Source organism: Tachyglossus aculeatus, chromosome Y4 (assembly GCF_015852505.1).
Source record: "Tachyglossus aculeatus isolate mTacAcu1 chromosome Y4, mTacAcu1.pri, whole genome shotgun sequence".
NCBI classification, from domain to species: domain Eukaryota; kingdom Metazoa; phylum Chordata; class Mammalia; order Monotremata; family Tachyglossidae; genus Tachyglossus; species Tachyglossus aculeatus.
Window position 1 is genome coordinate 12,737,763 of NC_052096.1, and position 22,172 is coordinate 12,759,934.

Below are 22,172 nucleotides of genomic sequence, written 5' to 3' on the forward strand. Positions count from 1 at the left end.
AGGGGGACGTTGGTGTCGGCCGCGCCTCCCCCCCCCCGCTCCTCAGCGCGTCCCCCCCTCCGTAAGGGCGACGTTGGTGTCGTCCGCGCCTGCGCCTCAGCCCCCCGCCCACCTCGTCCCGGCCCTGCGCGCATGCGCAGAGGCGCCGGCATCGTCCCTCAGCCCCACCACGTGTCGCGACCCGGTGCCATGTCGCGACCCGCCGCCGCCGCCGCCGCGGCCCCTCCCCCTCCCCCGCGCCTGCTGCTGCTGTTCAGCGGCAAGAGGAAGGCGGGAAAGGACTTTGTGACGGACGCTCTGCGGGACAGGTGACGGAAGCATCGCCCCGCCCCCTCCCCCCCCTCATTCATTCATTCATTCATTCATTCATTCATTCGTATTTATTGAACTGCCCTAAGCGCTGAGGTAATATCAGAGTAATGATGATGGTATTTAGGGGCCTACTGTGTGCCAAGCGCTGAGGTAATATCAGAGTAATGCTGATGGTATTTGTGAGGCGCCTACTCTGTGCCAAGCACTGCTCTGAGCGCTGAGGTAATAGCAGAGTAATGATGATGGTCTTTAGGTGCCTACTATGTGCCAAGCGCTGAGGTAATATCAGAATAATGACGATGGTATTTAAGGGCCTACTGTGTGCCAAGCGCTGAGGCGATATCAGAATAATGGTGGTGGTATTTGTGAAGCGCCTACTCTGTGCCAAGCACTGCTCTAAGCGCTGAGGTAATATCAGAGTAATGATGATGGTATTTAAGGGCCTACTATGTGCCAAGCGCTGAGGTGATATCAGAATAATGATGGTGGTATTTGTGAAGCGCCTACTCTGTGCCAAGCACTGCTGTAAGTACTGGGGTAATATCAGAGTAATGATGATGGTATTTAAGGGCCTACTATGTGCCAAGCGCTGAGGTGATATCAGAATAATGATGGTGGTATTTGCGAAGCGCCTGCTCTGTGCCAAGCACTGCTCTAAGCGCTGAGGTAATATCAGAGTAATGATGATGGTATTTAAGGGCCTACTATGTGCCAAGCGCTGAGGCGATATCAGAATAATGATGGTGGTATTTGTGAAGCGCCTACTCTGTGCCAAGCACTGCTGTAAGCACTGGGGTAATGTCAGAGTAATGATGATGGTATTTAAGGGCCTACTATGTGCCAAGCGCGGAGGTAATATCAGAATAATGATGATGGTATTTGTGAAGCGCCTACGCTGTGCCAAGCACTGCTCTAAGCGCTGAGGTAATAGCAGAGTAATGATGATGGTATTTAAGTGCCTACTATGTGCCAAGCACTGAGGTGATATCAGAACAATGATGGTGGTGTTTGTGAAGCGCCTGCTCTGCGCCAAGCACTGCTCTGAGCGCTGAGGTAATAGAGTAATGATGATGGTATTTAAGGGCCTACTATGTGCCAAGCGCTGAGGTGATATCAGAGTAATAATGGTGGTATTTGTGAAGCACCTGCTCTGTGCCAAGCACTGCTCTGAGCGCTGAGGTAATCACAATAATGATGATGGTATTTGCGAAGCGCCTACTCTGTGCCAAGCACTGCTCTGAGCGCTGAGGTAATATCAGAATAATGATGATGGTATTTGTGAAGCGCCAGCTCTGTGCCAAGCACTGCTCTAAGCGCTGAGGTAATATCAGCGTAATGATGATGGTATTTAAGTGCCTACTATGTGCCAAGCGCTGAGGTAATATCAGAATAATGATGATGGTATTTGTGAAGCGCCAGCTCTGTGCCAAGCACTGCTCTAAGCGCTGAGGTAATATCAGCGTAATGATGATGGTATTTAAGTGCCTACTATGTGCCAAGCGCTGAGGTAATATCAGAATAATGATGATGGTATTTGTGAAGCGCCAGCTCTGTGCCAAGCACTGCTCTAAGCGCTGAGGTAATATCAGCGTAATGATGATGGTATTTAAGTGCCTACTATGTGCCAAGCGCTGAGGTGATATCAGAATAATGATGATGGTATTTGTGAAGTGCCTACTCTGTGCCAAGCACTGCTCTAAGCGCTGAGGTAATATCAGAGTAATGATGATGGTATTTAAGTGCCTACTATGTGCCAAGCGCGGAGGTAATATCAGAATAATGATGATGGTATTTGTGAAGCGCTTACTCTGTGCCAAGCACTGCTCTAAGCGCTGAGGTAATAGAGTAATGATGATGGTATTTGTGAAGCGCCTACTCTGTGCCAAGCACTGCTCTAAGCGCTGAGGTAATATCGGAGTAATGATGATGGTATTTAAGTGCCCACTATGTGCCAAGTGCTGAGGTGATATCAGAATAATGATGATGGTATTTGTGAAGCGCCTACTCTGTGCCAAGCACTGCTCTGAGCGCTGAGGTAATCACAGTAATGATGGTGGTATTTGTGAAGCGCCTACTCTGTGCCAAGCACTGCTCTAAGTGCTGAGGTAATATCAGAGTAATGATGATGGTATTTAAGTGCCTACTGTGTGCCAAGCGCTGAGGTGATATCAGAGTAATGATGGTGGTATTTGTGAAGCGCCTACTCTGTGCCAAGCACTGCTCTGAGCGCTGAGGTAATCACAGTAATGATGGTGGTATTTGTGAAGCGCCTACTCTGTGCCAAGCACTGCTCTAAGTGCTGAGGTAATATCAGAGTAATGATGATGGTATTTAAGTGCCTACTGTGTGCCAAGCGCTGAGGTGATATCAGAGTAATGATGGTGGTGTTTGTGAAGCGCCTACTCTGTGCCAAGCACTGCTCTGAGCGCTGAGGTAATATCAGAGTAATGGTGATGGTATTTGTGAAGCGCCTACTCTGTGCTAAGTACTGCGCTAAGTGCTGAGGTAATATCGGAATAATGATGATGGTATTTAAGGGCCTACTATGTGTCAAGCGCTGAGGTCACCAGAATAACGATGATGGTATTTGTGAAGCACCTACTCTGTGCCAAGCACTGTTCTAAGCGCTGAGGTAATCACAATAATGATGATGGTATTTGCGAAGCGCCTGCTCTGTGCCAAGCACTGCTCTAAGCGCTGAGGTAATATCAGAGTAATGATGATGGTATTTAAGGGCCTACTATGTGCCAAGCGCTGAGGTGATATCAGAATAATGATGGTGGTATTTGTGAAGCGCCTACTCTGTGCCAAGCACTGCTGTAAGCACTGGGGTAATATCAGAGTAATGATGATGGTATTTAAGGGCCTACTATGTGCCAAGCGCTGAGGTGATATCAGAATAATGATGGTGGTATTTGCGAAGCGCCTGCTCTGTGCCAAGCACTGCTGTAAGCACTGGGGTAATATCAGAGTAATGATGATGGTATTTAAGGGCCTACTATGTGCCAAGCGCGGAGGTAATATCAGAATAATGATGGTGGTATTTGCGAAGCGCCTACTCTGTGCCAAGCACTGCTGTAAGCACTGGGGTAATATCAGAGTAATGATGATGGTATTTAAGGGCCTACTATGTGCCAAGCGCTGAGGTGATATCAGAATAATGATGGTGGTATTTGTGAAGCGCCTACTCTGTGCCAAGCACTGCTGTAAGCACTGGGGTAATATCAGAGTAATGATGATGGTATTTAAGGGCCTACTATGTGCCAAGCGCTGAGGTGATATCAGAATAATGATGGTGGTATTTGCGAAGCGCCTGCTCTGTGCCAAGCACTGCTGTAAGCACTGGGGTAATATCAGAGTAATGATGATGGTATTTAAGGGCCTACTATGTGCCAAGCGCGGAGGTGATATCAGAATAATGATGGTGGTATTTGCGAAGCGCCTACTCTGTGCCAAGCACTGCTGTAAGCACTGGGGTAATATCAGAGTAATGATGATGGTATTTAAGGGCCTACTATGTGCCAAGCGCGGAGGTAATATCAGAATAATGATGATGGTATTTGTGAAGCGCCTACTCTGTGCCAAGCACTGCTGTAAGTACTGGGGTAATATCAGAGTAATGATGATGGTATTTAAGGGCCTACTATGTGCCAAGCGCTGAGGTAATATCAGAATAATGATGATGGTATTTGTGAAGCGCCTACTCTGTGCCAAGCACTGCTCTGAGCGCTGAGGTAATAGAGTAATGATGATGGTATTTAAGGGCCTACTATGTGCCAAGCGCTGAGGTGATATCAGAGTAATAATGGTGGTATTTGTGAAGCACCTGCTCTGTGCCAAGCACTGCTCTGAGCGCTGAGGTAATCACAATAATGATGATGGTATTTGCGAAGCACCTACTCTGCGCCAAGCACTGCTCTGAGCGCTGAGGTAATATCAGAATAATGATGATGGTATTTGTGAAGCGCCAACTCTGTGCCAAGCACTGCTCTAAGCGCTGAGGTAATATCAGCGTAATGATGATGGTATTTAAGTGCCTACTATGTGCCAAGCGCTGAGGTGATATCAGAATAATGATGATGGTATTTGTGAAGTGCCTACTCTGTGCCAAGCACTGCTCTAAGCGCTGAGGTAATATCAGAGTAATGATGATGGTATTTAAGTGCCTACTATGTGCCAAGCGCGGAGGTAATATCAGAATAATGATGATGGTATTTGTGAAGCGCTTACTCTGTGCCAAGCACTGCTCTAAGCGCTGAGGTAATAGAGTAATGATGATGGTATTTGTGAAGCGCCTACTCTGTGCCAAGCACTGCTCTGAGTGCTGAGGTAATATCAGAGTAATGATGATGGTATTTAAGTGCCTACTGTGTGCCAAGCGCTGAGGTGATATCAGAGTAATGATGGTGGTATTTGTGAAGCGCCTACTCTGTGCCAAGCACTGCTCTGAGCGCTGAGGTAATCACAGTAATGATGGTGGTATTTGTGAAGCGCCTACTCTGTGCCAAGCACTGCTCTAAGTGCTGAGGTAATATCAGAGTAATGATGATGGTATTTAAGTGCCTACTGTGTGCCAAGCGCTGAGGTGATATCAGAGTAATGATGGTGGTATTTGTGAAGCGCCTACTCTGTGCCAAGCACTGCTCTGAGCGCTGAGGTAATCACAGTAATGATGGTGGTATTTGTGAAGCGCCTACTCTGTGCCAAGCACTGCTCTAAGCGCTGAGGTAATATCAGAGTAATGATGATGGTATTTAAGTGCCTACTGTGTGCCAAGCGCTGAGGTGATATCAGAGTAATGATGGTGGTATTTGTGAAGCGCCTACTCTGTGCCAAGCACTGCTCTGAGCGCTGAGGTAATATCAGAGTAATGGTGATGGTATTTGTGAAGCGCCTACTCTGTGCTAAGTACTGCGCTAAGTGCTGAGGTAATATCGGAATAATGATGATGGTATTTAAGGGCCTACTATGTGTCAAGCGCTGAGGTCACCAGAATAACGATGATGGTATTTGTGAAGCACCTACTCTGTGCCAAGCACTGTTCTAAGCGCTGAGGTAATCACAATAATGATGATGGTATTTGCGAAGCGCCTACTCTGTGCCAAGCACTGCTCTAAGCGCTGAGGTAATAGCAGAGTAATGATGATGGTGTTTAAGTGCCTACTATGTGCCAAGCGCTGAGGTGATATCAGAATAATGATGATGGTATTTGTGAAGCGCCTACTCTGTGCCAAGCACTGCTCTAAGCGCTGAGGTAATAGCAGAGTAATGATGATGGTGTTTAAGGGCCTACTATGTGCCAAGCGCTGAGGTGATATCAGAATAATGGTGGTGGTGTTTGTGAAGCGCCTGCTCTGTGCCAAGCACTGCTCTAAGCGCTGAGGTAATAGCGGAGTAATGATGATGGTATTTAAGGGCCTACTATGTGCCAAGCGCTGAGGTGATATCAGAATAATGATGGTGGTGTTTGTGAAGCGCCTACTCTGTGCCAAGCACTGCTCTAAGCGCTGAGGTAATCACAATAATGATGATGGTATTTGCGAAGCGCCTACTCTGCGCCAAGCACTGCTCTAAGCGCTGAGGTAATATCAGAGTAAGGATGATGGTATTTAAGGGCCTACTATGTGCCAAGCGCTGAGGTAATATCAGAATAATGATAATGGTATTTGTGAAGCGCCTACTCTGTGCCAAGCACTGCTCTGAGCGCTGAGGTAATATCAGGGTAATGATGATGGTGTTTAAGTGCCTACTATGTGCCAAACACTGAGGTGATATCAGAATAATGATGATGATATTTGTGAAGCGCTTCCTCTGTGCCAAGCACTGCTCTAAGCGCTGAGGTAATATCAGAATAATGATGACGGTATTTGCGAAGCGCCTACTCTGCGCCAAGCACTGCTCTAAGCGCTGAGGTAATAGCAGAGTAATGATGATGGTATTTAAGGGCCTACTATGTGCCAAGCGCTGAGGTAATATCAGAATAATGATGATGGTGTTTGTGAAGCACCTGCTTTGTGCCAAGCACTGCTCTAAGCGCTGAGGTAATCACAATAATGATGGTATTTGCGAAGCGCCTACTCTGCGCCAAGCACTGCTCTGAGCGCTGAGGTAATAGCAGAGTAATGATGATGGTATTTAAGGGCCTACTATGTGCCAAGTGCTGAGGTGATATCAGAAGAATGATGATGGTATTTGTGAAGCGCCTACTCTGTGCCAAGCACTGCTCTGAGCGCTGAGGTAATCACAGTAATGATGGTGGTATTTGTGAAGCGCCTACTCTGTGCCAAGCACTGCTCTAAGTGCTGAGGTAATATCAGAGTAATGATGATGGTATTTAAGTGCCTACTGTGTGCCAAGCGCTGAGGTGATATCAGAGTAATGATGGTGGTATTTGTGAAGCGCCTACTCTGTGCCAAGCACTGCTCTAAGCGCTGAGGTAATAGAGTAATGATGATGGTATTTGTGAAGCGCCTACTCTGTGCCAAGCACTGCTCTAAGCGCTGAGGTAATATCGGAGTAATGATGATGGTATTTAAGTGCCCACTATGTGCCAAGTGCTGAGGTGATATCAGAATAATGATGACGGTATTTGCGAAGCGCCTACTCTGTGCCAAGCACTGCTCTGAGCGCTGAGGTAATCACAGTAATGATGGTGGTATTTGTGAAGCGCCTACTCTGTGCCAAGCACTGCTCTAAGCGCTGAGGTAATAGCAGAGTAATGATGATGGTATTTAAGTGCCTACTGTGTGCCAAGCGCTGAGGTGATATCAGAACAATGATGGTGGTGTTTGTGAAGCGCCTGCTCTGTGCCAAGCACTGCTCTGAGCGCTGAGGTAATATCAGAGTAATGGTGATGGTATTTGTGAAGCGCCTACTCTGTGCTAAGTACTGCGCTAAGTGCTGAGGTAATATCGGAATAATGATGATGGTATTTAAGGGCCTACTATGTGTCAAGCGCTGAGGTCACCAGAATAACGATGATGGTGTTTGTGAAGCACCTGCTCTGTGCCAAGCACTGTTCTAAGCGCTGAGGTAATCACAGTAATGATGATGGTATTTGCGAAGCGCCTGCTCTGTGCCAAGCACTGCTCTAAGCGCTGAGGTAATAGCAGAGTAATGATGATGGTGTTTAAGTGCCTACTATGTGCCAAGCGCTGAGGTGATATCAGAGTAATGATGATGGTATTTAAGTGCCTACTGTGTGCCAAGCGCTGAGGTGATATCAGAGTAATGATGGTGGTATTTGTGAAGCGCCTACTCTGTGCCAAGCACTGCTCTGAGCGCTGAGGTAATATCAGAGTAATGGTGATGGTATTTGTGAAGCGCCTACTCTGTGCTAAGTACTGCGCTAAGTGCTGAGGTAATATCGGAATAATGATGATGGTATTTAAGGGCCTACTATGTGTCAAGCGCTGAGGTCACCAGAATAACGATGATGGTATTTGTGAAGCACCTACTCTGTGCCAAGCACTGTTCTAAGCGCTGAGGTAATCACAATAATGATGATGGTATTTGTGAAGCGCCTACTCTGTGCCAAGCACTGCTCTAAGCGCTGAGGTAATAGCAGAGTAATGATGATGGTGTTTAAGTGCCTACTATGTGCCAAGCGCTGAGGTGATATCAGAATAATGATGATGGTATTTGTGAAGCGCCTACTCTGTGCCAAGCACTGCTCTAAGCGCTGAGGTAATAGCAGAGTAATGATGATGGTGTTTAAGGGCCTACTGTGTGCCAAGCGCAGAGGTGATATCAGAATAATGGTGGTGGTGTTTGTGAAGCGCCTGCTCTGCGCCAAGCACTGCTCTGAGCGCTGAGGTAATAGAGTAATGATGATGGTATTTAAGGGCCTACTATGTGCCAAGCGCTGAGGTGATATCAGAGTAATAATGGTGGTATTTGTGAAGCACCTGCTCTGTGCCAAGCACTGCTCTGAGCGCTGAGGTAATCACAATAATGATGATGGTATTTGCGAAGCGCCTACTCTGCGCCAAGCACTGCTCTGAGCGCTGAGGTAATATCAGAATAATGATGATGGTATTTGTGAAGCGCCAACTCTGTGCCAAGCACTGCTCTAAGCGCTGAGGTAATATCAGCGTAATGATGATGGTATTTAAGTGCCTACTATGTGCCAAGCGCTGAGGTGATATCAGAATAATGATGATGGTATTTGTGAAGTGCCTACTCTGTGCCAAGCACTGCTCTAAGCGCTGAGGTAATATCAGAGTAATGATGATGGTATTTAAGTGCCTACTATGTGCCAAGCGCGGAGGTAATATCAGAATAATGATGATGGTATTTGTGAAGCGCTTACTCTGTGCCAAGCACTGCTCTAAGCGCTGAGGTAATAGAGTAATGATGATGGTATTTGTGAAGCGCCTACTCTGTGCCAAGCACTGCTCTAAGCGCTGAGGTAATATCGGAGTAATGATGATGGTATTTAAGTGCCTACTGTGTGCCAAGCGCTGAGGTGATATCAGAGTAATGATGGTGGTATTTGTGAAGCGCCTACTCTGTGCCAAGCACTGCTCTGAGCGCTGAGGTAATCACAGTAATGATGGTGGTATTTGTGAAGCGCCCACTCTGTGCCAAGCACTGCTCTAAGTGCTGAGGTAATATCAGAGTAATGATGATGGTATTTAAGTGCCTACTGTGTGCCAAGCGCTGAGGTGATATCAGAGTAATGATGGTGGTATTTGTGAAGCGCCTACTCTGTGCCAAGCACTGCTCTGAGCGCTGAGGTAATCACAGTAATGATGGTGGTATTTGTGAAGCGCCTACTCTGTGCCAAGCACTGCTCTAAGTGCTGAGGTAATATCAGAGTAATGATGATGGTATTTAAGTGCCTACTGTGTGCCAAGCGCTGAGGTGATATCAGAGTAATGATGGTGGTATTTGTGAAGCGCCTACTCTGTGCCAAGCACTGCTCTGAGCGCTGAGGTAATAGAGTAATGTTGATGGTATTTGTGAAGCGCCTACTCTGTGCCAAGCACTGCTGTAAGCGCGTAGGTAGTATCAGAGTAATGATGATGGTATTTAAGGGCCTACTATGTGCCAAGTGCTGAGGTGATATCAGAAGAATGATGATGGTATCTGTGAAGCGCTTACTCTGTGCCGAGCACTGGTCTAAGCACTGGGGTGATCATAATCATAATGCTGATATTTGTGAAGCGCCTACTCTGTGCCAAGCACTGCTCTGAGCGCTGGGGTAATCAGAATAATGATGATGGTATTTGTGAAGCGCCTACTCTGTGCCAAGCACTGCTCTAAGCGTTGAGGTAATAGAGTAATGATGATGGTATTTGTGAAGCGCTTACTCTGTGCCAAGCACTGCTCTAAGCGCTGAGGTGATATCAGAATAATGATGATGGTATTTGTGAAGCACCTACTCTGTGCCAAGCACTGCTCTAAGCGCTGAGGTAATAGCAGAGTAATGATGATGGTATTTAAGGGCCTGCTATGTGCTAAGCGCTGAGGTGATATCAGAATAATGATGGTGGTATTTGTGAAGCGCCTACTCTGTGCCAAGCACTGCTCTGAGCGCTGGAATAATCAGAATAATGATGATGGTATTTGTGAAGCGCCTACTCTGTGCCAAGCACTGCTCTGAGCGCTGGAGCAATCAGAATAATGATGATGGTATTTGTGAAGCACCTACTCTGTGCCAAGCACTGCTCTGAGCGCTGAGGTAATATCAGAATAATGATGATGGTACTTAAGTGTCTACTATGTGCCAAGCACTGAGGTCACCATAATAATGATGATGGTATTTGTGAAGCGCTTACTCTGTGCCAAGCACTGCTCTAAGCGCTGGGGTAATCAGAATAATGATGATGGTATTTGTGAAGCGCCTACTCTGTGCCAAGCACTGTTCTAAGCGCTGGGGTAATAGTGACGATGATGATGATGGTGTCTGTTAGGCACATACTATTTGCCAAGCACTGTTCTAAGCGCTGAGGTAAATACACAGTTACCAGGTTGCCCCCCGTGGGGCACCCAGTCTTCATCCCCATTTTCCAGACGGGGGAACTGAGGCCCAGAGAAGTGAAGTGACTCGCCCAAAGTCACCCGGCTGGCAAGCGGCGGAGGCGGGATTAGAACCCACGACCTCCGACTCCCAGGCTAAGAGGGTGAGCCCCAGGTGGGCTCACGATAACCTCGTAGCTACCCCAGTGCTTAGAACAGTGCTTGGCACATAGTGCTTAACAAGCACCGTATTTCTCCGGACCTCAGTTACTTCACAGTAGTAATAATAATAATTACGGTATTGGTAATCGCCTATTATGTGCCAGGCACTGTACTAAGCGCTGGGGCAGATAGAAGCAAGTCAGACTGGGCACTGTCCCTACCTTGGTGCTTAGAACAGTGCTTGGCATGTAACAAGCGCTTAGTACAGTGCTCTGCACACAGTAAGCGCTAAATAAATATGATTGATTGATTGGTTAATTAACTCCTCCCCCTGTCCATCCCCCCCACCTTCCCTCCCCCACAGCACCTGTATATATGTATATATGTTTGTACGGATTTATTACTCTATTTATTTTACTTGTACATATCTATTCTATTGATTTTATTTTGTGAATATGTTTGGTTTTGTTCTCTGTCTCCCCCTTCTCGACTGTGAGCCCACTGTCGGGTAGGGACCGTCTCTATATGTTGCCAATTTGTACTTCCCGAGCGCTTAGTCCAGTGCTGTGCACATAGTAAGCGCTCAATAAATACAATTGATGATGATGATGATTTATTTATTACTCTATTTTACTTGTACATATCTATTCTGTTGATTTAATTTTGTGAGTATGTTTGGTTTTGTTCTCTGTCTCCCCCTTTTAGACTGTGAGCCCACTGTTGGGTAGGGACTGTCTCTAGATGTTGCCAATTTGTACTTCCCAAGCGCTTAGCACAGTGCTCTGCACACAGTAAGCGCTCAATAAATACGATTGATGATGATGATGATGTCCCTCTGCCACGCGGGCCTCACGGACTCGATCCCCATTTTGCAGATAAGTTAACTGAGGCCCAGAGAAGTGAAGCGACTTGCCTAAGGTCACACCGCGGACAACTGGGGGAGCCGGGATTCGAACCCACGCCCACCCGACACCCGTGCCCTCCCCATTTGTGCCAACGGGGATTGAGACCGCGAGCCCCAGGTGCGACAGGGACTGTGCCCACCTCCATTTACTTGTTTCCACCCCAGCGCTTAGTACAGGGAGGGAGGCAGCGTGGCTCAGTGGAAAGAGCCCGGGCTTTGGAGTCAGAGGTCATGGGTTCGAATCCCGGCTCCGCCAATTGTCAGCTGTGTGACTTTGGGCAAGTCGCTTCACTTCTCTGGGCCTCAGTGACCTCATCTGTAAAATGGGGATTAAGACTGTGAGCCCCCTGTGGGACAACTTGATCACCTTGTATCCCCTCAGCGCTTAGAACAGTGCTTGGCACATAGTGAGCGCTTAATAAACACCATCATTATTATTATTATTATTACAGTACCCGGCACATAGTAAGCGCCTAACGAAAGCAGCGTGGCTCAGTGGAAAGAGCCCGGGCTTTGGAGTCAGAGGTCACGGGTTCGAATTCCGGCTCCGCCCCAAGTCTGCTGTGTGACCTTGGCCAAGTCACTTCACTTCTCTGAGCCTCCGTTCCCTCACTTGTAAAAATGGGGATTAAGACTGTGAGCCCCCCGTGGGACAACTTGATCACATAGTATCCCCCCCAGCGCTTAGAACAGTGCTTTGCACATAGTAAGCGCTGAACAAATGCCATTATCATTATCATCATCGTTATTATTATTAGAAACGAGGGGACGGATTCCGAGGGACCTGAAAGAAATCGGGGGGGGCCGGTCCGTAAAGGCCGTTGGGGGTGCGGAGGTCTGGGAAAGGGGGGCGGCCCCCCCAGCCCCCCGGGGCTGAGAGGGCCGCATCTCCACCCTGGCAGGATCGGGCATGAGTCGTGTGCCATCCTGCGCCTGTCCGGCCCGCTGAAGGAGCAGTACGCGCAGGTAGGGCCCCCCGCTGACCCCTGCCCTCCCACCAACCCCCCGGCCCCTCACCTTTGCCGTCCTCCCACCCCCGGGTCCGCTGGGTTCGGAATGGGCCATCACCCCCTGCCGCCCCCGGGTCACTGGAGTGGGCGACGATGCCCCCCACCCCGGAGAAGGAAGGGATGGATCTGACCCCCAGGGGAGAGCGTGAGAGGCCCAAGACGGGCAGAGACGCCATAGACGCCCCTCGCCCGCAACTGGGGTGATGCCAACCCTAGTTGGGGTGGACCGGGCCCACCCCGGAGAAGGAAGGGTCGGGCCTGACCCCCAGGGGAGAGCGTGAGAGGTCAAAGACGGGCAGAGATGACGTAGACGCCCCTCGCCCGCAACTGGGGTGATGCCAACCCTCGTTGGGGTGGATCGGGCCCATCCTGCAGAAGGAAGGGTCGGGTCTGACTCCCAGGGGAGAGCGTGAGAGGCCAAAGACGGGCAGAGACGCCATAGACGCCCCTCGCCCGCAACTGGGGTGATGCCAGCCCTAGTTGGAGTGGACCGGGCCCACCCCGGAGAAGGAAGGGTCGGGTCTGACCCCCAGGGGAGAGCGTGAGAGGCCCAAGACGGGCAGAGACGCCGTAGACACCCCTCACCTGCAACTGGGGTGATGCCAACCCTAGTTGGGGTGGATCGGGCCCACCCCGGAGAAGGAAGGGTTGGGTCTGACCCCCAGGGGAGAGTGTGAGAGGCCAAAGATGGGCAGAGATGCCATAGACGCCCCTTGCCCACAACTGGGGTGATGCCAACCCTAGTTGGAGTGGATCGGGCCCACCCCGGAGAAGGAAGAGATGGATCTGACTTCCAGGGGAGAGTGTGAGAGGCCCAAGACGGGCAGAGACGCCATAGATGCCCCCTTGCCTGCAACTGGGGTGATGCCAACCCTCGTTGGGGTGGATCGGGCCCACCCCGGAGAAGGAAGGGTCGGGTCTGACCCCCAGGGGAAAGCGTGAGAGGCCAAAAACGGGTAGAGATGCCATAGACGCCCCTCGCCCGCAACTGGGGTGATGCCCCGTGCGTGTGGCACGGGGTTCAAGGCGGGCAGAAGGGCCCAGCAGGCGGGGGTCCCTTGGCAGGAGCACGGACTGGACTTCGCCCGGCTCCTGGACGCCAGCGCCTACAAGGAGGGGCACCGAGAAGCCATGATCCTCTGGGGCGAGGAGCGCCGGCGGCGGGATCCCGGCTGCTTCTGCAGGGCCGCGGTGGCCGGAGGCAGCCCTCGGCCCATCTGGGTAAGCGCCCGCGCCGCGTCCCGGCGGCCGGCGGCCCCTCCTATTTATTGGGCGCTTAGCGGGGGCGGAGCACTGGGCTGAGCGCTTGGGAGAGGACAGCGTTACTGTCGTTCATTCAGTCGTATTTATTGAGCACTTGCGGTGTGCGGAGGAGCACTGGACTGAGCGCTTGGGAGAGGACAGTGTTACTGTCGATCAGTCAATCAGTCGTATTTATTGAGCACTTGCGGTGTGCGGAGCACTGGACTGAGCGCTTGGGAGAGGACAGTATTATTGTCATTCATTCAGTCGTATTTATTGAGCACTTGCGGTGTGCGGAGCACTGGACTGAGCGCTTGGGAGAGGACAGTATTACTGTCGATCAGTCAATCAATCGTATTTATTGAGCACTTGCGGTGTGCGGAGCACTGGACTGAGCGCTTGGGAGAGGACAGTATTGTCATTTATTCAGTCATATTTATTGAGCACTTATGGTGCGGAGCACTGGACTGAGCGCTTGGGAGAGGACAGCATTACTGTCGTTCATTCAGTCGTATTTATTGAGCACTTGCGGTGTGCGGAGCACTGGGCTGAGCGCTTGGGAGAGGACACTGTTACTGTCATTCATTCAGTGTATTTATTGAGCACTTATGGTGCGGAGCACTGGACTGAGCGCTTGGGAGAGGACAGCGTTACCGTCGTTCATTCAGTCGTATTTATTGAGCACTTGCGGTGTGCGGAGCACTGGACTGAGTGCTTGGGAGAGGACAGCGTTACTGTCATTCATTCAGTCGTATTTATTGAGCACTTGCGGTGTGCGGAGCACTGGACTGAGCGCTTGGGAGAGGACAGTATTACTGTCGATCAGTCAATCAATCGTATTTATTGAGCACTTGCGGTGTGCGGAGCACTGGACTGAGCGCTTGGGAGAGGACAGTATTGTCATTTATTCAGTCATATTTATTGAGCACTTATGGTGCGGAGCACTGGACTGAGCACTTGGGAGAGGACAGCATTACTGTCGTTCATTCAGTCGTATTTATTGAGCACTTGCGGTGTGCGGAGCACTGGGCTGAGCGCTTGGGAGAGGACACTGTTACTGTCATTCATTCAGTGTATTTATTGAGCACTTATGGTGCGGAGCACTGGACTGAGCGCTTGGGAGAGGACAGCGTTACCATCGTTCATTCAGTCGTATTTATTGAGCACTTGCGGTGTGCGGAGCACTGGACTGAGCGCTTGGGAGAGGACAGTATTACTGTCGATCAGTCAATCAATCGTATTTATTGAGCACTTGCGGCGTGCGGAGCACTGGACTGAGCGCTTGGGAGAGGACAGTATTGTCATTTATTCAGTCATATTGAGCACTTATGGTGCGGAGCACTGGACTGAGCACTTGGGAGAGGACAGTCTTACTGTCGGTCAGTCAATCAGTCATATTTATTGAGCACATGCGGTGTGCGGAGCACTGGACTGAGCACTTGGGAGAGGACAGCATTACTGTCGTTCATTCAGTCGTATTTATTGAGCACTTGCAGTATGCGGAGCACTGGACTGAGCGCTTGGGAGAGGACAGTATTGTCATTTATTCAGTCATATTTATTGAGCACTTATGGTGCGGAGCACTGGACTGAGCGCTTGGGAGAGGACAGCATTACTGTCGTTCATTCAGTCGTATTTATTGAGCACTTGCGGTGTGCGGAGCACTGGACTGAGCGCTTGGGAGAGGACAGTGTTACTGTCATTCATTCAGTCGTATTTGTTGAGCACTTGCGGTGTGCGGAGCACTGGACTGAGCGCTTGGGAGAGGACAGTGTTACTGTCATTCATTCAGTCATATTTATTGAGCACTTATGGTGCGGAGCACTGGACTGAGCGCTTGGGAGAGGACGGTATTACTGTCAGTCATTCAGTCGTATTTATTGAGCACTTGCGGTGTGCGGAGAATGGAAAATGGGGATGAAGACTGGGAGCCCCATGTGGGACAACCTGATGGCCTTGTAACCTCCCCAGCGCTTCGAACAGTGCTGTGCACATAGTAAGCGCTTAATAAATGCCATCATTATTATTATTATTATTACTATTATTAGTAAGCGCTTGGGAGAGGACAGCAGAACGCTGTAATAGACACATTCCCTGCCCACAAGGACCGTACCGTCTGGGGGCGGGGGGAGAAAGATATTAATATGAATAAATAAATGATGGATAGGGACATAAGGGGCTGGGATGCAGGGATGAAGAAAGGGAGCGAGTGGGGGAAGAGGAAAGGGGGGCTTAGTCTACCCCACTGCTACTGTTACGCTTAGTGGTATTTATTGGGCGCTTACCATGTGCAGAGAGCACTGTACTAAGCGCTTGGGAGAGGACAATGGAAGGATAGAGAGACGTTCCCCGCCCACAAGGCGCTCAGTCTACCTCCACAGGGTCCCGCCCCCTCGGCATTTATTGGGCGCTTACCGTGTGCAGAGAGCACTGTACTAAGCGCTTTGCCAGCTTGTACTTCCCAAGCGCTTAGTACAGTGCTCTGCACACAGCGCTCAGTAAATATGATTGATTGATTGATTGACAATAGAAGGATAAAGAGATGTTCCCCGCCCACAAGGCGCTCAGTCTACCCCCACGGGGTCCCGCCCCCTCGGTGTTTATTGGGCGCTTACCGTGTGCAGAGAGCACTGTACTAAGCGCTTTGCCAGCTTGTACTTCCCAAGCGCTTAGTACAGTGCGCTGCACACAGTAAGCGCTCAGTAAATATGATTGATTGATTGATTGACAGTAGAAGGATAAAGAGACGTTCCCTGCCCACAAGGCGCCCAGTCTACGCCCACGGGGTCCCGCCCCCTCGGTGTTTATTGGGCGCTTACCGTGTGCAGAGAGCACTGTACTAAGCGCCTTGCCAACTTGTACTTCCCAAGCGCTTAGTACAGTGCTCTGCACACAGTAAGTGCTCAGTAAATACAATTGATTGATTGACAGTAGAAGGATAAAGAGACGTTCCCTGCCCACAAGGCGCCCAGTCTACGCCCACGGGGTCCCGCCCCCTCGGTATTTATTGGGCGCTTACCGTGTGCAGAGAGCACTGTACTAAGCGCCTTGCCAACTTGTACTTCCCAAGCGCTTAGTACAGTGCTCTGCACACAGTAAGTGCTCAGTAAATACAATTGATTGATTGACAGTAGAAGGATAAAGAGACGTTCCCTGCCCACAAGGCGCCCAGTCTACGCCCACGGGGTCCCGCCCCCTCGGTATTTATTGGGCGCTTACCGTGTGCAGAGAGCACTGTACTGAGCGCTTGGGAGGGGACAATAGAAGGATAAAGGGACGTTCCCCACCCACAAGGCGCTCAGTCTGCCCCCAGAGGGTCCCACCCCCTTGGCATTTATTGGGCGCTTACCGTGTGCAGAGAGCACTGTACTAAGCGCTTGGGAGAGGACAATGGAAGGATAGAGAGACGTTCCCCACCCACAAGGCGCTCAGTCTACCCCCACAGGGTCCCGCCCCCTCGGCATTTATTGGGCGCTTACCGTGTGCAGAGAGCACTGTACTAAGCGCTTTGCCAACTTGTACTTCCCAAGAGTACAGTGCTCTGCACACAGTAAGCGTTCAGTAAATATGATTGATTGATTGACAATAGAAGGATAAAGAGACGTTCCCCGCCCACAAGGCGCTCAGTCTACCCCCACAGGGTCCCGCCCCCTCGCTATTTATTGGGCACTTACCGTGTGCAGAGAGCACTGTCCTGAGCGCTTGGGAGAGGACAATAGAAGGATAGAGAGACGTTCCCTGCCCACAAGGCGCCCAGTCTATCCCCAGAGGGTCCCACCCCCTTGGCATTTATTGGGCGCATACTGTGTGCAGAGAGCACTGTACTAAGCGCTTGGGAGAGGACAATAGAAAGATAAACATGCCCCGCCAAGGCGCCCAGTCTACCCCCACAGGGTCCCGCCCCCTTGGCATTTATTGGGCGCTTACCGTGTGCAGAGAGCACTGTACTGAGCGCTTGGGAGAAGACAACAGAAGGATAAAGGGACATTCCACGCCCACAAGGCACCCAGTCTACCCCCACGGGGTCCCGCCCCCTCGGCATTTATTGGGCGCTTACCGTGTGCAGAGAGCACTGTACTGAGCGCTTGGGAGAGGACAACAGAAGGATAAAGGGACGTTCCCCGCCCACAAGGCGCTCAGTCTACCCCCACGGGGTCCCGCCCCCTTGGTATTTATTGGGCGCTTACCGTGTGCAGAGAGCACTGTACTGAGCGCTTGGGAGAGGACGATAGAAGGATAAAGGGACGTTCCCCGCCCACAAGGCGCTCAGTCTACCCGCACAGGGTCCCGCCCCCTCGGTATTTATTGGGCGCTCACCGTGTGCAGAGAGCACTGTACTGAGCGCTTGGGAGAGGACGCTAGAAGGATAAAGAGATGTTCCTCACCCACAAGGCGCTCAGTCTACCCCCACGGAGTCCCACCCCCTCGGTATTTATTGGGCGCTCACCGTGTGCAGAGAGCACTGTACTGAGCGCTTGGGAGAGGACAATAGAAGGATAAAGGGACGTTCCCCGCCGACAAGGTGCCCAGTCTACCCCCACAGGGTCCCGCCCCCTTGGCATTTATTGGGCGCTCACCGTGTGCAGAGAGCACTGTACTGAGCGCTTGGGAGAGGACGCTAGAAGGATAAAGGGACGTTCCCCGCCGACAAGGCGCCCAGTCTACCCCCACAGGGACGAGGGCGAGGAGAGGTGGGGTCCGAGGGGCAGAGGTTGGCCCCCGGGGGCCCGCTTGCCCACCTGTCGTCGTCCCCCCCGGTCCGTCCATCCATCCGTCCGTCCGTCCGTCCGTCCGTGCGTCCATCCCATCCCGGCCTCGGGCCCCGGCAGCTGGTGAGCGACGCGCGCAGACCGTCGGACCTGTCCTGGTTCCGGGAGGCCTACGGGCCCGTCACGCAGACCGTGCGAGTGGAGGCCGCCCAGGACGCGCGACGGAGTCGGGGTTGGGTCTTCACGGCCGGTGAGGGCGGGCGGCCGGCCCCCACCTCCCCCCAAACCGCCCAACCCCTCGTACTTACTGAGCGCCGACTGCGCGCGGAGCACTGGGCTGAGCGCCGGCGGAGGACCGGAGGGAAGCGGCGTGGCTCAGCGGAAAGAGCCCGGGCTTGGGAGCCAGAGGGCCTGGGTTCTAATCCCGGCTCCGCCCCGTGTCTGCTGTGTGACCTGGGGCGGGTCACTTCGCTTCTCTGAGCCTCAGTTCCCTCCTCTGGCAAATGGGGATGGAGACTGGGAGCCCCACGGGGGACAACCTCATCACTTTGTATCCCCACCCCCCAGCGCTTAGAACAGTGCTTTGCACATAGTAAGCGCTTAACAAATGCCAACATTATTATTATTATTATTCTCTGGGCCTCAGTTCCCTCCTCTGTCAAATGGGGATGGAGACTGGGAGCCCCACGGGGGACAACCTCATCACTTTGTATCTCCCCCCCCCCCCCCCCAGCGCTTAGAACAGTGCTTGGCACATAGTAAGCGCTTAACAAATGCCAACATCATTATTATTATTATTATTCTCTGGGCCTCAGTTCCCTCATCTGTCAAATGGGGATGGACACTGGGAGCCCCATGGGGGACAACCTGATCACTTTGTAACCCCCCCCCCCCAAACCCAGCGCTTAGAACAGTGCTTGATGCATAGTAGGCGCTTAACAAATGCCAACATTATTATCATCATCATCATCATCAGTCCGTATTCATTGAGCACTTACTATGTGCAGAGCACTGTACTAAGCGCTTGGGAAGTACAAATTGGCAACATACAGAGACAGTCCCTACCCAACAGTGGGCTCACAGTCTATCATTATTATTATTATTATTCTCTGGGCCTCAGTTCCCTCCTCTGTCAAATGGGGATGGAGACTGTGAGCCCCCCGTGGGACAACCTGATCACTTTGTATTCCCCCCAGCGCTTAGAACAGTGCTTTGCACATAGTAAGCGCTTAACAAATGCCGACATTATTATTATTATTATTCTCTGGGCCTCAGTTCCCTTCTCTGTCAAATGGGGATGGAGACTGGGAGCCCCACGGGGGACAACCTGATCACTTTGTATCCCCCACCAGCACTTAGAACAGTGCTTTGCACATAGTAAGTGCTTAACAAATGCCAACATTATTATTATTATTATTATTATTATTATTATTATTCTCTGGGCCTCAGTTCCCTCATATAAAAAATGGGGATGGAGACTGTGAGCCCCACGTGGGACAACCTGATCACTTTGTATCCCCCCAGCGCTTAGAACAGTGATTTGCGCATAATAAGCGCTTAAATACCAACATTATTATTATTATTATTATTCTCTGGGCCTCAGTTCCCTCATCTGGAAAATGGGGATGAAGACTGGGGGACAACCTGATCACCTTGTATCTCCCCCAGCGCTTAGAACAGTGCTTTGCACATAGGAAGCGCTTAATCAATCAATCGTATTTATTGAGCACTTTCTGTGTGCCATTATTATTATTATTATTATTATTATTATTATTATTATTACTATTATTCTAAATTGGCAGCAGATAGAGACGGTCCGTACCCGACGATGGGCTCACAGTCCGGTTGCTGTTATTATCATGGCGTTGGTTAAGTTCTTCGCTCAATTAATTCAGTCGTACTGGAGAAGCAGCGTGACTCAGTGGACAGAGCCCGGGCTTGGGAGTCAGAGGTCGCGGGTTCAAATCCCGGCTCCGCCACTTGTCAGCTGGGTGACTTTGGGCCAGTCACTTCACTTCTCTGGGCCTCAGTGCCCTCAGCTGTCAAATGGGGATGAAGACTGGAAGCCCCACGGGGGCCAACCTGATCACCTTGGATCCTCCCCAGCGCTTAGAACAGTGCTTGGCGCAGAGTAAGCGCTTCACCAATGCCGTCGTCATTACTGTTATTATTATTTATTGACTGCTTACTGTGTGCAGAGCACTGGACTAAGCGCTTGGGAAGTACAACCTAAGTGCCAGGCGCCGTACTAAGCGCTGGGATGGATGTATATATGTTTGTACATATTTATTACTCTATTTTACTTGTTCATATCTATTCTATTTATTTTATTTTGCTAATATGTTTGGTTTTGTTCTCTGCCTCCCCCTTCTAGACTGGGAGCCCGCTGTCGGGTAGGGACCGTCTCTAGATGTGGCCAACTTGGACTTCCCAAGCGCTTAGTACAGTGCTCTGCGCACAGTAAGCGCTCAATAAATACTATTGATCGATTGATTGATTGATGCAGGCAAATCGGGGTACAGTCCCTGCCCCGCGTGGGGCTCACGCTCCTGTCCCCGTTTTCCAGATGAGGGAACCGAGGCCCGGACGAGCTAAGTGACTTGCCCAAGGTCACCCTGCCAAGGGCCCGACCGGGGATTAGAACCCAGATCCTCCTGCTTCCCGGGCTCTCTCCCCTCGACCTCACCTGGAAAACAGTTCCCTGCCCACGGTGAGCTTCCAGTCCAGTGGGGGCCGTAGAGGCCGCCTCCTCCGGGAAGTCCTCCCGGATTGGGCCTCGCTCTCCAACGTAGTAGCACCCTTCCTCTACCCGTTTCCGTGGGGACCCGGTTGGGGTGGTCGGTCTCCCCCGAGGACCCTCCCTCCAGTGGGGGTTCAGAGCGGCCCCCCGGGGACCCCCCTCCTCCCCCAGGCGTGGATGACGCCGAGTCCGAGTGCGGCCTGGACCGGGAGACGTTCGACCACGTGGTCCGCAACGACGGGGACGGCCAGGCGCTGGAGGCCCAGCTGGACGCCCTGGAGGGCCTGATGCGGCGTCACCTGTAGACACTGCTGGGGACGGAGTTCGAGTCCCGCCGCGCCGCGCCGGGGGACCCTCCGCGGATTCCTCCGCCTCCTGCCCTCACACCGGAAGGTGGATGCCGGGGCCCGGACGGTGATGCAATAAATGATGATGATAATAATATTTGTTAAGTGCTTACTATGTGCCAGACTACTGTAACAAATGATATTTCTTAAGCGCCTACCATGTGCCAATCGATCAATCAGTCGGTCATATTTATTGAGCGCTGACTGTGTGCAGAGGGATGGCGATGCAATAAATGATGATAACGATGTGATAATATTTGCTGAGCGCTTACTATGTGCCAGGCACTGTTACTATAATATTTAAGTGCTTACTATGTGCCAGACTACTGTAACAAATGATATTTCTTAAGCGCTTACCATGTCCCAATCAGTCAATCAATCAGTCATATTTATTGAGCGCTGACTGTGTGCAGAGGGACGGCGATGCAATAAATGATGATAATGATGTAATAATAATGATAATATTTGCTACGCGCTTAGTATGTGCCAGGCACTGTCATAATAATATTTGTTAAGTGCTTACTATGCGCCAGGCACTGTCATAATAATATTTGTTAAGTGCTTACTATGTGCCAGGCTACTGTAACAAATGATATTTCTTAAGCGCTTACCATGTGCCAATCAGTCAATCAGTCATATTTATTGAGCGCTGACTGTGTGCAGAGGGACGGCGATGCAATAAATGATGATAATGATGCAATAATAACGATAATATTTGCTAAGCGCTTACTATGAGCCAGGCACTGTATAATAATATTTAAGTGCTTACTATGTGCCAGACTA

At 50.8% G+C, this 22,172-nt stretch overlaps 1 protein-coding gene across 1 annotated transcript; it reads left to right on the forward strand.

Annotated features, from left to right (window-relative positions):
- The first annotated feature begins 208 nt into the window (after positions 1-208).
- On the forward strand, positions 209-21,716 carry PMVK (phosphomevalonate kinase). Its single transcript, XM_038768973.1, has 5 exons — positions 209-308; positions 12,244-12,307; positions 13,378-13,572; positions 18,423-18,552; positions 21,214-21,716. Exons 3-5 carry the CDS (start codon positions 13,483-13,485, stop codon positions 21,345-21,347), a joined length of 354 nt encoding a protein of 117 aa, XP_038624901.1. The 5' UTR covers positions 209-308; positions 12,244-12,307; positions 13,378-13,482; the 3' UTR covers positions 21,348-21,716.
- The last annotated feature ends 456 nt before the right edge of the window (positions 21,717-22,172 follow it).